This window comes from Bos taurus, chromosome 3 (assembly GCF_002263795.3).
Source record: "Bos taurus isolate L1 Dominette 01449 registration number 42190680 breed Hereford chromosome 3, ARS-UCD2.0, whole genome shotgun sequence".
NCBI classification, from domain to species: Eukaryota; Metazoa; Chordata; class Mammalia; order Artiodactyla; family Bovidae; genus Bos; species Bos taurus.
This window is the reverse complement of record NC_037330.1, coordinates 12,528,584-12,544,557: the sequence shown is the minus strand read 5'-3', so window position 1 is coordinate 12,544,557 and position 15,974 is coordinate 12,528,584. Positions and strand designations below refer to the sequence as shown.

General features: G+C 40.4%; 1 protein-coding gene across 4 annotated transcripts in view; it reads right to left on the bottom strand.

Moving 5' to 3' along the window:
* LOC787904 (CD5 antigen-like) overlaps nucleotides 1-13,184 on the bottom strand; it is a 37,788-nt gene extending 24,604 nt beyond the window's left edge. For 3 of the 4 annotated variants that reach the window (XM_005203583.5, XM_024989895.2, XM_059884958.1), the window contains exons 1-3: nucleotides 13,057-13,184; nucleotides 5,962-5,988; nucleotides 776-1,099 (exon numbers count right to left, since the gene is read on the bottom strand). In XM_005203583.5, coding sequence (XP_005203640.2) covers nucleotides 776-1,099; nucleotides 5,962-5,988; nucleotides 13,057-13,084 — 379 coding nt within the window. In that variant the 5' untranslated portion in view covers nucleotides 13,085-13,184. The remainder of the gene's footprint in view (nucleotides 1-775; nucleotides 1,100-5,961; nucleotides 5,989-13,056) is intronic. The other variant, XM_005203584.5, reaches the window with a different exon arrangement.
* Nucleotides 13,185-15,974: the final 2,790 nt, after the last annotated feature.

Genomic DNA, 15,974 nt, shown 5'->3' with positions numbered 1-15,974 from the left:
ACTCCAATATTCTTTCACAGAGCATCCCATGGACACAGGAGATGGGCAGACTACAGTAAATAGGGTCACAAAGAGTCAGATACAACTGAAGCGATGAGCATGCACTCATGAATACATATATATACACAGTTGTTGTGTGTTGGTTTCCTGTGAGCATCTCCTGTCTACCTAACTAGATGAGAGACTCCTTGAGAACTGATAAAATTACATTATATTTTCGGAGCTCATTTCTTCCCCATAACTATATCTGACCTTTAGATACAAATGTTTAGTGGTTATTAGATCTGTGCATATTTGTGTGCGTGAAGAAGAGAATCAGGTTCTTGGATAGATTGAAACTAAGAGAAAATCATTAGGTCAACCAAGTGTGAGTGCTAAGTTGCTTCAGTAATGTCCGACTCTGTGTGAACCTATGGACTGTAGCCCACCAGACTTCTCTATCCACTGGATTCTCCAGAAAGAATACTGGAGTGGGTTGTTGTGCCCTCCTCCAAGGTATCTTCCCCACCCAGGGATTGAACGCACATGTCTTAAGTCTCTGCATTGGCAGGTGGGTTCTTTATCACTAGTGCCACTGCTCAACCAAGGAGGAGTAACAGTTCTAGATGAGGATATGTTTGTCTCCAGGGTCCACAACTGAGAAACGGTGAGAAGTGAAGGACAAGGAATCAGTTAATCATTAGTTCATGGGGGAGAATAAAGATAAAGAGGACAAAGAGTGGTCATGTAGGGTATGGGCAGTTGGCATATAGTCTTTGAGTCCTGCCATACTCACTGTCACACATTGCCCCTGCATCCTCGCTGTGGGAGCAATCAAAAACGTCTTCCACCCGGTCACATTCAATCAATTCATCCTCCGTCCCATTGCAGTTGACGTCTTGGATGAAGATTTTTTGTTTTTCATCTGCCAGTGGCTTATACAAATTACCACTTGGTGTCCCTTTGGCTGCTCCACAGCCCAGCTCCCGGCACACCACTTCCGCATCTTTCATATTCCAGCCGTCGTCACACACAGTGCCCCACTCGCCATTCCGTTCCACTTCCACCCGCCCTTCACAGCGATGGGGACCTCTCACCAGTCGCACTTTAGGTGAAGACTCTGTAAAGAAATGAGGTATTGGCTGGAGATTAGGAGTGGCCCAGAGAGCACTCAGGCATGTATGCAGTCTTCTTGGAATTCTTCTACCACTGTCAGGATGTGGAGAACTCAAGGGTGAGAAAATGGGGGTCAAAAGGGAAGACAAGGAACAGGAGCTCCAGGACTCCATCTCTGAGTTCTGGTTCTGCTACACTCTTGTATTATTATTATTACAATTTAATCTGTAATTTTACTTGGCCCTTGGTGAAACTTGGAAAAACAGGCTTAATATCCCTACCTTTGGATTTGGTACAAATAAGTGCTTCATATGATTATTTCAAAAGTATATTTTCTAACAGGAATTAAGATGCACCATGCTATAATGATCATATCAATAAATACGTTGCATAAAATTTTAGTTTGTCTTGTAATTCCCTTCCAGCCAAACAAAGTATAGCATATATATGTGTATACATGCATTTATGTCTGAAATTTGAACAAACTCTGTATTTCAGTTTATAATACTGTATCACAAGTTAGCTCCCTGTTTGTTTGGAACATCATAGTATTCCTTTATATTCTCAGAATTGGATTAGAACTTTCAAGCCATATTCAGTTTTTTTTAAATCTGAGATAAGAAACTTTCTAGATTACCAGCAGTGATCCTAGAGGCCAAAATATGTGGAACTAAGTCAAGGTTTTGAATGAATATAAATTAGAAATATAGCATTCTATTCATACTAGGTCAAACAAGTGAAGGCAAAATGTTATAAGTGTTTTAGCTAGGCAAAAAAATCATATATTTTCTAAAATATATATATTATACAAACTATATATATATTTATATGTATACAAAAGGTTTTCTACTATGCTTGATAAAGGCTTGAGAGAGAACATAAAAAAAAAAAAAAAGACTAAGAAACTGGAAAACATAAACAAAATGAAACTAAAACATGAAACACTGAACATGAAATAGAAAAATTGAAACAGACTAGATAAAAGTAAAAGGTCATCATATATCCAGTTGTTTTTAAACATGGTGGCTCATTAGAAATACATCCGGATCTTTGTAGATAAAAAGCAGTCCCTCAGCATTTGCATTTTTCAAAAATTTCCAGGATAATTCTAATAAGCATCTGGATTTTGAAAAGTGACTACAGGTTTTTCTATTAAATGGTAGATTTAGTGATACGGAATTCTTTTATTTCTCTGTTGACCAGAAAAAATGGCCAATGGTATTAAGCGGCTACTAGTTACATGATCTCAATAGTAAAAGATGTTTATTAGTTTCACAATCAATAACCAGAGAAAAATAAAAGATAACTACAATTGCAAGACATTACAGAAACATGATTTCCTAGCAATATAAAATAATTACATAGAATTTGGGGAGTTACTTAAAGTGCTGTGTTAAGTGTAAGTGCATACATGCACATGTTCTCATCCACCCAGTCAGTCTAAGTCCTGTGGTTGGTGTATTTAATTCATTTACATTTAAGTTAATTTTCTATATGTATGATCCTGTTACCATTTTCTTAATTGTTTTAGGTTTATTTTGTGTATGTCTTTTCCTTCTCTTGTGTTTCCTGCCTAGAGAAGTTTCCTTAGCATTTGTGTAAAGCTGGTTTGGTGTTGCTGAGCTCTCTTAACTTTTACTTGTTTGGAAAGCTTTTGATTTCTCCATCAAATCTGAATGAGAGTCTTGCCGGGTAATGTATTCTTGGTTGCAGGTTTTTCTTTCTTCACTTTAAATATATCATACCATTCTCTTCTGGCTTGTAGAGTTACTGTTGAGAAATCAGCTTACAACCTCATGGGAGTTCCCTTATATGTTATTTGTCATTTTTCCCTTGTTGCTTTTAATATTTTATCTTTGTCTTTAACGTTTGTCAGTTTGATTACTATGTGTGTGTCTCATTGTGTTCCTCCTTGAATTTATCCTGCCTGGGACTCTGCACTTCCTGGACTTGTTTAACTATTTCTTTTCCATGTTAGGGAAATTTTCATCTATTATTCGAATATTTTCTTGGGTCCTTTCTCTCTCTCTTCTCCTTCTGGGGCCCCTATAATGCAAATGCCGGTGTGTTTACTGTTGTCCCAGAGGCCTCTTAGTCTGGTCTTCATTGTTTTCATTCTTTTTTCTATATTCCGTTCTGTGGCAGTGATTTTCACCATGCAGTCCTCCAGGTCACTTATCTGTTCTTCTGCCTCAGTTATTCTTCTAATGATTCCTTCTAGTGTATGGTTCATTTCTGTTGGTTTTTTAGTTCTTACAGGTCTTTGGTAAACATCTCCTCCATTTTCTCCATTCTATTTCTGAGATCCTATGATCTTTACTATCATTATCTTTACTATCATTATTCTGAATTCTATTACTGAAAGGTTGCCTATCTCTGCTTCATTTAGTTGTTTTTCTGGGGCTTTATCTTGTCCCTTAATCTGGGACATAACCCTGTGATTTTTCATCCTGATTAACTTTCTGTAATGTGGTTTTCATTCTAGCCACTGTGGGATTGTGGCTCTTTGACCAGAGATTGAACCTATTTCCCCTGCACTGAAAGTATGGAGATGTCTAGATATAATTTGGGCTAAACAACCTGACTCTCTCTCTCAGTATCAATGATCCACTCCCAACCACCCTTGCTCCTTCTCATGACATTTTCCATGTCCAAGAACCTAGCTCAGAAGAAATACAGAGAGTGCTGAGTAAGGGAAGTGTCAGAGCCTCAAAGTCTCAGAGCCCTAAAACTAGGTCTAGAAGACTGTATGTGTTGGGAGTGGGAGATGGGCTTCACAGAGTCTCCAGATAAGTTCTGAGGAAACCAAGTCTTAGACATGGAGTATAGAGGACTGTGTAGGGAGACAAGGGAAGAGCTTATCAGGAAACAAATTTCTGGATACTACATTCCAAGTACTGTTTTATGAACACACAGAACAGTGATGATTAAGATAGCTAGCACTGCTATCCTCAAGAAAATTCTATTTAATAGGCTTGAAACAATCCCATCAAGTCCTCTCAGCTCCAGAAAGATATAGTGATAAAGAAGATCTAAGTTTGCCAAGTCTCCAGGGAGAGCTCTGTTGTACCTGGAGGGACAACATCTATATTTGTTGCCTGTCAGTGGTCTATCAGACAATGAACAGTATATGACAACATGGGCTACATGGAACAACTCAGACACCTGTATAAATGAAATACAATTTCTCAGGACCCAAATTTCTACTGCCTACTTTGTCTCAACTCTGCACAAACCCCCTAGAACTTGGCATCAACCCCAGATGTAGTTGGGTGAAAGATGTCTGATCTGGTTGATTTTAAACTGCATTATGAAGTTTATATTTGGTTTATTCATTTCGTTTTGTTTCTCTCCTCTTCGTCAATACTTTCTTGAAGGAAATAACATGAGGACTGGAGGTGAGAGACAAAAATTAAAATGGAACTATAAAAAACTAAGAAAAGTTCCTATTGTTGCACTCTGAAGTTTAAGGCATATATATATATATAATTCAAGAAAAGCCATCTGGAATAATTCATGGATCATTATAACTAAGATTAGAGTTTAGATAGGCATTATTGTATGCTCTAGCAAATATTAGATATCAGGATCATATGCAGGCTATTTTATTTTACTTTGAGTTATAAAATTTGGGATTTACTTTTTATTTGGCCATGCCACGTGGTATGTGGGATCTTACTTCCTCAACCAGGGATCAAATCCAACACCCTGCATTAGAAGCGTGGCATCTTAACTGCTGGACCACCAGGGAAGCCCTCAAATTCTGGTTTTAAATAAATTTTCCTTTTCCATGAGGTGGAGGACTAGATCACATTGTAGGAGAAAAGAAATATGTTTAAGAGAGAGAAAGAGAATATGTATCAAAGAAATGAGCTAAAGGGAAAAGAAGGGCTGAGAAGATTTAAAAGTTAGAGAGAAGAACAAAGGAGCCCATCAGGGCAGTTGTGTCCTAGACAGTGTTTTAGCCTACTTTATTAGCTGAGGGCTTGAGAGACAAGGACCCAGGGTGGGTCCTCCCTCCCTGGGTATAAAGAGAGCAGCCATCTCCTGGCACTTGCAGCAAGGCATAACTCTGGAGGCCAGAGAAGAAAAACCAGATCATCTGTGTATTGGACTGGGACCCAGAAGCAGCATTTCTTTAAGGAAGCAAACTGATCCAGCAGGGTGTAAGATCCTCCACATTCATAGCAGAGTTTGCAGCTGCCCCTCTTTCATAAAGCCTCTACTATCAAGAGAAAGAATAGCTGAAGAGATAGTGTCAAAGGAACTCATAATCCTCAACCAGTCCCCTTGATTTTTGGACCATCAGAGGCTTCCTCTTCCACAGACTAATTCTCTTTGTGTCTCCCCATTCTCTCCTCAGTCGAACCGTTTGTGCTCTGCTGAAAGACCCCTTGAAGAGGTGGGCAGTGAAATCCAGCCTGCACTCTGCTGATGAAACCATGAGGTGCACAGAGGCTGGTGCATTTCTAGTTCAATGAGACCATTAAAGTTGGCAGAGAGACCAGGAAGTAGTAGAATACAGAAGGGCAGAAGAAAGTTTATTTCCCAGGAGGTGAGGTGTCTTCTGAGCCTGAAAGAAAGCCATCTGCTTTGTTACATAATGGAGCTAGAGCTGGGCTAACATCTTGGGTCACACAGGCCAAATGGAGAGGAATCCCTTTGCAGTATAAACCACTCAAATTTTCTCTAAGTTTTGGAAGTGCAAAACTACCCATACAAGACTGAGTAGGTGGGTTGGGAAACCAGAAAGAAAATCTACTAGTGCTCTTTTGAACCACAGCCTCTCTCCCTGGCCCCAGGAATTCAAAATTTCCACTCTCCGGAGCTGAAAGCCCACCCTCTTAGGACCCCAAAAAATCTTACCCAGAAGTCCAGGTCCAGTGCAAAAGCCTGAGAAAATAAAAAAGAGAGAAAGACAGAGAGAAGTGAATGAGATCAAGTAGTCAACTGCCAAAGCTTTGTTCAAAAACACAACTCTCTGGAAAGTTTTGTTGAACTTTGTGAGACAGAGAGGTAATTACACAGCCTCCAAGGTTAGACCTTGTTAAGACCTCCTCCTTCTCCTCCTAGAATGACTAGCCTAAAAAAGCACAAGGACGCTGACTAAGAGCCAAAAAGACCCACTCTGCATGGCTAACTAGATCTATCATGTTCCCTTTCCATCTGATGTTGGCTCTACCCCAGGCATGGATAGATTTGATTTTCGGTTTTAATCTATTAGATTGATCGATGATGACCACCTAAACTAGAAGTGTGGTGATGTAGTATCTGAGTCCAATAGGAAAACATGTTGGAGATTTCTGGGAAGATGTGTTGGGGCCACTGTGAGAGAAGCAAGAGAGACTCCATCTGGAAGCCTGTCATCCATCTTAAAGACTGGATGTGAACTGGGACTGAACCCTGCCCAAGAGTGAGAAAACCGTTGCTAGTGCAAACCAGGTCTGCTGGAGACTTTCCTCCCTACAGATGACAAATGGAGATTGTAGTTGAGGTCAAACTGCCCCGGTTAGATTAACCATGGAGATATCCCCCTTGATGTATAATCATTGCCCCCCCCCCCCAACCCTTAACCTTAATGGTTTGTTCTCCTAAGACCCATTTGTTGTAAAACTCAGTCATATACAACAAAGAGGTTGCTAACATGTAACCAGTCACATAGCGGGGTGGGGGCGGGGGTATAAAACTGGGCCTCTCAGAAACATCAGGGTCCTTGTTTGGGAACTATTCCCCTTGGACCCGCTGGCATAATAAACTGTACTCCACTGTCTTGAGTTTCCTCCGAGGTATGTTTTGCGACTCCGGATTCCACAAGAGATGCACGGTTGAGGGGGATAAAGATGTCTTAAAAAGCATATGAGAGGGTAACAGACAGGAAGGCTAGGGGTCTCCAAGTGGAAGAAACAAACTACAGGTGTCAAATGTTTTTGTTTTTTTTTTTCCTTCTCTACTCCACGCCCAAGGTCAGGGGCGGCGGCCGAGAGGAGCAGCCCCCACTTCCAAAGAGTGGTGGCTGCGCAGGCGCAGGAGGGCCTAGAGGAGCTACTCCACATTCAAGGTCAGGAAGGGTGGCAGTGAGGAGATATCCTTCATCCAAGGTAAGGAGCAGAGGCTGCACTTTGCTGGAGCAAACGTGAAGAGATACTCCACGTCCAAGGTAAGAGAAACCCAAGTAAGATGGTAGGTGTTGCAAGAGGGCATCAGAGAGCAGACATACTGAAACCATAATCACAGAAAACTAGTCAATCTAATCACACTAGGACCACAGCCTTGTCTAACTCAATGAAACTAAGCCATGCCCAGTGAGGCCACCCAAGACAGGTGGGTCATGGTGGAGAGGTCTGACAGAATGTGGTCCACTGGAGAAGGGAATGGCAAACCACTTCAGTATTCTTGCCTTGAAAACCCCATGAACAGTATGAAAAGGCAAAATGATAGGATACTGAAAGAGGAACTCCCCAGGTCAGTAGGTGCCCAATATGCTACAAGAGATCAGTGGGGAAATCACTCCAGAAAGAATGAAGGGATGGAGCCAAAGCAAAAACAATACCCAGTTGTGGATGTGACTAGTGATAGAAGCAAGGTCCACTGCTGTAAAGAGCAATATTGCATAGGAACCTGGAATGTAGGTCCATGAATCAAGGCAAATTGGAAGTGGTCAAACAGGAGATGGCAAAAGTGAACGTCAACATTATAGGAATCAGCAAACTGAAATGGACTGGAATAGGTGAAGTTAACTCAGATGACCATTATATCTACTACTGTGGGCAGGAATAACTTAGAACAAATCTTGTAGCCACCATGGTCAACAAAAGAGTCCAAAATGCAATACTTGTATGCAATCTCAAAAACAACAGAATGATCTCTGTTCGTTTCCAAGGCAAACCATTCAATATCACAGTAATCCAAGTCTATGCCCCAACCAGTAATGCTGAAGAAGCTGAAATTGAATGGTTCTATGAAGACCTACAAGACCTTTTTAGAACTAACACCCAAAAAAAAAAAAAAAAAAAAGTCCTTTTCATTATAGAGGACTGGAATGCAAAAGTAGGAAGTCAAGAAACACCTGGGGTAACAGGTAAATTTGGCCTTGGAATACGGAATGAAGCAGGGCAAAAGGTAATAGAGTTTTGCCAAGAGAACGCACTGGTCATAGCAAACACACTCTTCCAACAACACAAGAGAAGACTCTACACATGGACATCACCAGATGGTCAACACCGAAATCAGATTGATTATATTCTTTGCAGCCAAAGATGCAGAAGCTCTATATAGTCAGCAAAAATAAGACCAGAAGCTGACTGTGGCTCAGATCATGAGCTCCTTATTGCCAAATTCAGACTTAAATTCAAGAAGGTAGGGAAAAGCACTAGACTATTCAGGTATGACCTAAATCAAATCCCTTATGATTATACAGTGGAAGTGAGAAATAGACTTAAGGGACTAGATCTGAAAGAGTGCCTGATGAACTATAGACGGAGGTTTGTGACATTGTACAGGACACAGGGATCGAGACCATCCCCATGGGAAAGAAATGCAAAAAAGCAAATGGCTGTCTGAGGAGCCCTTAAAAATAGCTGTGAAAAGAAGAGAAGTGAAAAGCAAAGGAAAAAAGGAAAGATATAAGCATTTGAATGCAGAGTACCAAAGAATAGCAAAAAGAGATAAGAAAGCCTTCCTCAGTGATCAGTGCAAGGAAATAGAGGAAAACAACAGAATGGGAAAGGCTAGAGATCTCTTCAAGAAAATTAGAGATACCAAGGAAACATTTCATGCAAAGATGGGCTCAATAAAGGACAGAAATAGTATGAACCTAATAGAAGTAGAAGATATTAAGAAGAGGTGGCAAGAACACACAGAAGAACTGTACAAAAAAGATCTTCATGACCAAGATAATCACGATGGTATCATCATTCACCTACAGCCAGACATCCTGGAATGTGAAGTCAAGAGGGCCTTAGAAAGCATCACTACAAAGCTAGTGGAGGTGATGGAATTTCAGTTGAGCTATTTCAAATCCTGAAAGATGATGCTGTGAAAGTGCTGCACTCAATATGCCAGCAAATTTGGAAAACTCAGCAGTGGCCACAGGACTGGAAAAGGTCAGTTTTCATTCCAATCCCAAAGAAAGGAAATGCCAAAGAATGTTCAAACTGCCGCACAATTGCACTCATCTCACACGCTAGTAAAGTAATGCTCAAAATTCTCCAAGCCAGGCTTCAGCAATACGTGAACCATGAACTTCCAGATGTTCAATCTGGTTTTAGAAGAGGCAGAGGAACCAGAGATCAAATTGCCAACATCCGCTGGATCACGGAAAAAGCAAGAGAGTTCCAGAAAAACATCTATTTCTGCTTTATTGTCTATGCCAAAGCATTAGACTGTGTGGATCACAAGAAACTGTGGAAAATTCTGAAAGAGATGGGAATACCAGACCACCTGACCTGCCTCTTGAGAAACCTATATGTAGGTCAGGAAGCAACAGTTAGAACTGGACATGGAACAACAGACTGGTTCCAAATAGGAAAAGGAGTACATCAAGGCTGTATACTGTCACCCTGCTTATTTAACTTCTATGCAGAGTATCATGAGAAATGCTGGGCTGGAAGAAGCACAAGCTGGAATCAAAATGGCCAGGAGAAATCTCAATAACCTCAGATATGCAGATGACACCACCCTTATGGCAGAAAGTGAAGAGGAACTAAAAAGCCTCTTGATGAAAGTGAAAGAGGAGAGTGAAAAAGTTGGCTTAAAGCTCAACATTCAGAACACGAAGATCATGGCATCCGGTCCCATCACTTCTAGGGAAATAGATGGGGAAACAGTGGAAACAGTGTCAGACTTTATTTTTGGGGGCTCCAAAATCATTGCAGATGGTGACTGCAGCCATTAAATTAAATGACGCTTACTCCTTGAAAGGGAAGTTATTACCAACCTAGATAGCATATTCAAAAGCAGAGACATTATTTGCCAACAAAGGTCCATCTAGTCAGGACTATGTTTTTTCCAGTGGTCATGTATGGATGTGAGAGCTGAACTGTGGAGAAAGCTGAGAGCTGAAGAACTGATGCTTTTGAACTGTGGTGTTGGAGAAGACTCTTGAGAGTCCCTTCGACTGCAAGGAGATCCAACCAGTCCATTCTGAAGGAGATGAGCCCTGGGATTTCTTTGGAAGGAATGATGCTGAAGCTGAAACTCCAGTACTTTGGCCACCTCATGCGAAGAGTTGACTTACTGGAAAAGACTCTGATGCTGGGAGAATTGGGGGTAGGAGGAAAAGGGGACGACAGAGGATGAGATGGCTGGATGTCATCACCGACTCGATGGACGTGAGTTTCAGTGAACTCCGGGAGTTGGTGATGGACAGGGAGGCAGGTCCACAGGTCATCGCAGGTGTGCTGCGATTCGTGGGGTGGCAAAGAGTCAGACACGACTGAGCAATTGAACTGAACTGATACAAAATTAAAAGGAGGGCTTTTTAAAAAATTCTGTGTTGCCATGGCAACACCTGGTTCCACTTGAACTTAACTTTTCTCAAATTTTGAGCTAACCAGTGCATTTTTCTTATGGAAATGTTTTTCTTAAGCTATGTTAATATATTTACCTTTCTTCAAGTCAATTCTCCTCAGAACACATAGTGGCTCAACACATCTGTGTTTTACTCATGGAAATGTTCTCTTAAGCTATGTTAATGAAACTATGTATTTGCTTGGAAATCTGCCTTTCTTCAAGATTAATGTCAATTGTTCTATGGCCCGGGATGACTCACCTTGTGTCAATGCTATCTCAAAATGCATGTTGTGGGTGAAGGGCCTGGTGTCACTCTCAGCTTTGAGGCTTCTTTTTTTTTTCTCTCTCTCTCTCTAATTAGCAGCTTGATAATAGGTATATAACTCCTTGCTCAAAACTATCAAGGGGATATTCTTTCTGCCCCCTTCTGATGTATATGTCAGAAGCTTTCTCTATCTATTTTATACTTTAATAAAACTTGATTACACAAAAAGCTCTGGCAACCCAGCCTCATCACTGGCCCCAGGTTGAATGCTTCTCCTCCAGAGGCCAAGAATCCCAGCATCATTCACAGTTCATAGCAGCAACCTTTCACATAGAGGAAAATGGCAGTATTTTTCTGTGTTCACTGACACTGCATTTAGACAATGGTCAGCAAACTTTTGTGTGAAAGGCCAAATAGCAAATATTTTAGGCTTCATGGGCTACACAGTCTCTGTTATAACCAATCAGCTCTGTCAATGCAACCATATACATGTAAATGAATAAGCCTGGCTGTGTTCCAATAAACCTTTATTTATGAATGATTAAATTTAGATTTCATGTCATTCTCATGTGTCACAAAATATTATTCTTTTGACTTTTCCCACAGTTTAAAAATGTAATATCCATTCTTAGTTTGCAGGCTGTAGTTTGCTGAACCTGGTTAAGAGTCCAGAAAGCAGTTCTATGTTAATTCCCAAACTTCCAGGTTTAAGTATCAGCACATCTTTGAATGATCAGAGTTTCTTCTTACAAGGTCTCTTTGTAATCAGACTCATCTACTCATTAGGCTCCATCCCAATGCAAACTTTGAGAGATGGTGAAGGACAGGGAAGTCTGACATGCTGCAGTCCAGGGGGTCGCAAAGAAACAGACACGACTTAGCTACTGAACAACAGCAAATGCTATAGAGAGAGTCCTATGACTGTCAGTGGTCTCTGAAACCCAGTATTTTGAACTTCAAAACTCATCATCCCCCAACACCACCCCATCTTATAGAATCTTACTGAAGGAGTTAGTTTCATTGGACTTCCAGCCTAGAGCTTTTTAGGCAAATCCATGTATTTCATTTACTTATCCTGGAATATTTTCTTCCAAATATTTGCTTTGCAAATAATCGGTTGATAACAACATGATTCAAAAAGACTTTGTCTGCAATTGTCTAAAACTCAAGGTTATATCATGCATAGCACTCTACAAGTCTAATAAAGAACAGAAAGCATGTATATATGCAAAGGAAACTGAATGTGAGGAGCCTGATAGGTGTGAAAGTGACAGAGCCCAGAGGTGACTTGAGAACTCTGTAGTGGGGTTGATCACCATGAGTATCACAGATCAGAAAGACTTCATGAAGGAGGTGCAACTAAAGATAAGCCTAAGAGATTCAATAGTAACTTCACAACAGGAGGTGGGGGACTATCTGCTAGGTAACATAAGGGGTGTATGGGCATTTAGGACTGTGACCAGCACTGTGCATAGAACACACAAATGCCCAACTGAGAGGCCAGTAGGTTTCAGTGGTATACTGGATCATCAGGAAAATTAAAATGGATGTAACTGATTAGGGAAGGGACCTAGCAGGCTCTTTTATCTTGTGGAAAGGCTCCTAACAAACCTCTGAGGAACATAACATTACCTCATAGATATGAGAATGAAATTTTGGAAGGATGTGGTAACCTTAAAATTCAGACAGCTAAGAAATCAAAGAGCAAAGATTGAAATCCAGATCGCTTTGATTCCAAAATCTCAACTGACTTTAAATTAATCTGAGCAATAAGAAACTGGGAAAAAACTAGGGAAACACATGATTTGAGAGGAATCAATATGATCAAAGAAAGGTGTTTGTTCTGCAGTTCTACTTCCTTTTCTTGCTATTACCCATGGTCCATTTATTTGTTTTTTTATAAATAGTGCATTTAGGAAAATTTGTGTGAAAAAGCTATAGTATAAATTATCATTGAATTGATCATGTGAATATAGGGAAATAGAAAGTTTTCTGGTAATCAAGGTGGATTATGAATTGAGTATAGATCAAAAGGCTTTGGAATAATTACCAGATATAGAGAAAGGAGAGTAGAGACTTTCCTTGAAAGATACCTAGATCTGTACCAGATGGGCAAGGAAAGGCTTCCCCCAATCAAAGTTCCAGAGTATTCTGAAGCCTGGACCTTAAGGAGCAGAAATACTCACCAAAGATCAAGAAGAAAAACAGAGCCATGTCCCAGATGCCTGAAGATAGTGAACTGAAATGTAAGGCTGGAAGGAGGCCCCACAATAGGAATATGCAGCTTTGGTTCCAAGTGTGCTGTGAGGAGGGAAAGGTCCTGTCTGTACCAGAGCCTTTATCAGTCAACCAAAAATCAATGGGCTCAAAGGTCAGGACTGACAGAGCTGGATTTGCTGAATTCAGCATGTCCCAAAGGAAGGGAGGTGGCTGGAATTGGCAGAAAGGTGATGAAAACAAAGAAAACAAACAAACAAAACATCCAAAGCTGCTACCTTTGGTTCTGCTGTAATCCCAGCTCCATGGAGCTCTGCTTTAGTCCCCTCATTATGTAAACAAGGAAAACAACTCCCATAAGGAAAGGCAAGTACCAAGAATAAGGGCCATTTCACATTAGAAGATCAAGCAATGCTTGATCCTCATGTATGGTTTGTGGGGGTTAATAAGCCAATTTCAATTCTTTCCTTCCAGATGGAAGTGACTGGAAAATATAGAGGCCAAAGATCATAGAACAATTCCAAAGTTGCCCTTGAAGTCACCATAATTCAGAGTCAGGATGGCAATCCAGAGTCAAGGTGCCAATCTTTGCAAATATGGTTTAATTTATTTCTCTCAAACCAGCTTCTCCAGTGCTAAGTAGAGGGCCTAGTACATGGATCTGCTCTTCTGTGCTTGTCCTGGATTATGCCCATCTTTGGAAACTGAATGGAAGCAGGTTCTTGTCATAATGAAATCAGGTTGTTCTTAAGTCTAAGATATGATGGACAGGGAGTTCCAGAAAAGCATTTACTTCTGCTTCACTGACTACACTAAAACCTTTGTGTGGATCACAACAAACTGGAAAATTCTGAAGTGCGAGACCCAGACCACCTTACCTGTCTCCTGAGAATCTTGTATGCAGGTCAAGAAGGAACAGTTAGTATAGGACAGGGAGGTATATTCAATATTTGTAGTACCCTATAAGGGAAAAGAATCTGAAAATATACGTGTGTTTATAACTGAATCACTTTGCTATACAGTTGAAACTAACACAACATTGTAAATCAACTATACTTCAATAATAATAATGGTGGAAAGAAAAAACTAAACAGCCTCTTGATGAGGGTGAACAAGGAGAGTGAAAAAGCTGGCTTGAAATACAGCTTTAAAAAAAATCCAATATCATAGCATCTGGTCCCATCACTTCATGACAAATAGATGGGGAAACAGTGGAAACAGTGAAAGACTTTATTTTCTTGGGCTCCAAAACCACTGTGGGTGGTGACTGAAGCCATGAAATTAAAAGACGCTTGCTCCTTGGAAGAAAAACTGTGACAAACCTAGACAACATATTGAAGAGCAGAGACATCACTTTGCCAACAAAGGTTCTTATAGTTAAAGCTATGGTTTTTCCAACAGTCATGTACAGATGTGAGAGTTGGACCATAAAGAAGTCCCAAAGAATTCATGCTTTAAAACTGAGGTGCTAGAGAAGACTCTTGAGAGTCCCTTGGACTGCAAGAAGTTCAAACTGGTACATCCTGAAGGAAATCAGTCCTGAATATTCATTGGAAGGACTGATGCTGAAGCTGAAACTCCAATACTTTGGCCACCTGATGCAAAGAGCTGACTCATTGGAAAAGACCCTGGTGCTGGGAAAGATTGAAGGCAGGAGGAGAAGAGGATGACAGAGGATGAGATGGTTGGATGTCATCACTGACTCGATGGACATGAGTTTGAGCAAGCTCTGGAAGTTGGTGATGGACACTGAAAACTGATGTGCTGCAATCCATGGGGTTGCAGAGGGTCAGACACAACTGAGCGACTGAACTGAACTGAACTAATTGTAATAGCATGTAAACACAGCTATAAGAAAGGAAAGTATAAGAAACTTTGGGAACACAATTGAAGAAATGATCACCTTTATTTGGAGCTAATAATAGACTTCAGAGAGATGATGACAGTTGAACAAGAATTAAAGAATGAATAGAATGGAGAATCAGAATGAGAAAAGACTTTGTTGTCCATATGTAGACAAATGAAACAGCATTACCTGTTTACACAATAAGAACTATTATGGAATGACTGAATCACAGACTGTGTGGTGGTCAGATGTCAGGAGACACTGATGTTCAATTTTAAAAACACTAGATGATATAAAAGTATTAGTAAGATCCGGATGATGAAAAGTTATAAATAGCTTTGTAAATGCTTATTACTCACATTCTACCTTCTGCAGATTCTGAAATGATGCAATAACAGACACAGAATTCAGAAAAGGCTCAGAATATTAGCTTTACTGGAATCTACATTAGGTTGCAACTGGGATCCAAGAACCTATACATTTATCTTTATCCTTCAGGAGTCACACGTGCCCTACTGATCACACATGAAGGAGAAAAGACTTCATATATCCTGTGGGCAGACAAATCGACCAGAGAGCTCAAGCTTCAAGACTGAGATATATTTCTCCCCAACTCATATGGAAAATTAAGTGAAAGAAAAGGAGAGAAAAATAAAGATGAAAGTTTTTTCCAGACTATAGTATTTTATTAACAGAGTCAAGAACATGAAGAAAGAGAAAGGAAGCTGTTTTGGCCAGAAAGAGCATTATGCTAAGGACACACACACAGACACACAAAATGAAGGAGCATATGCAGTTTAGAAGGCTTTCCAGGTTGTGCTAGTGGTAAAGAACTCACCTGTCAATGCCGGAAACATAAGAGATGTACGTTCAATCCCTGGGTAGCAAAGATCCCTTGAAGGAGGGACCCTCTCTGAGTCTTCACTAGAGTACTCAGAGTGGGGCTTTAGGGTCTCAAGAGAAAAACCTGGCAGGAAGTAAGTATTCTGTCTATCTGGGGTTTGCATTATGAAAAGACAATCTGAACAGCTAATAGGATAC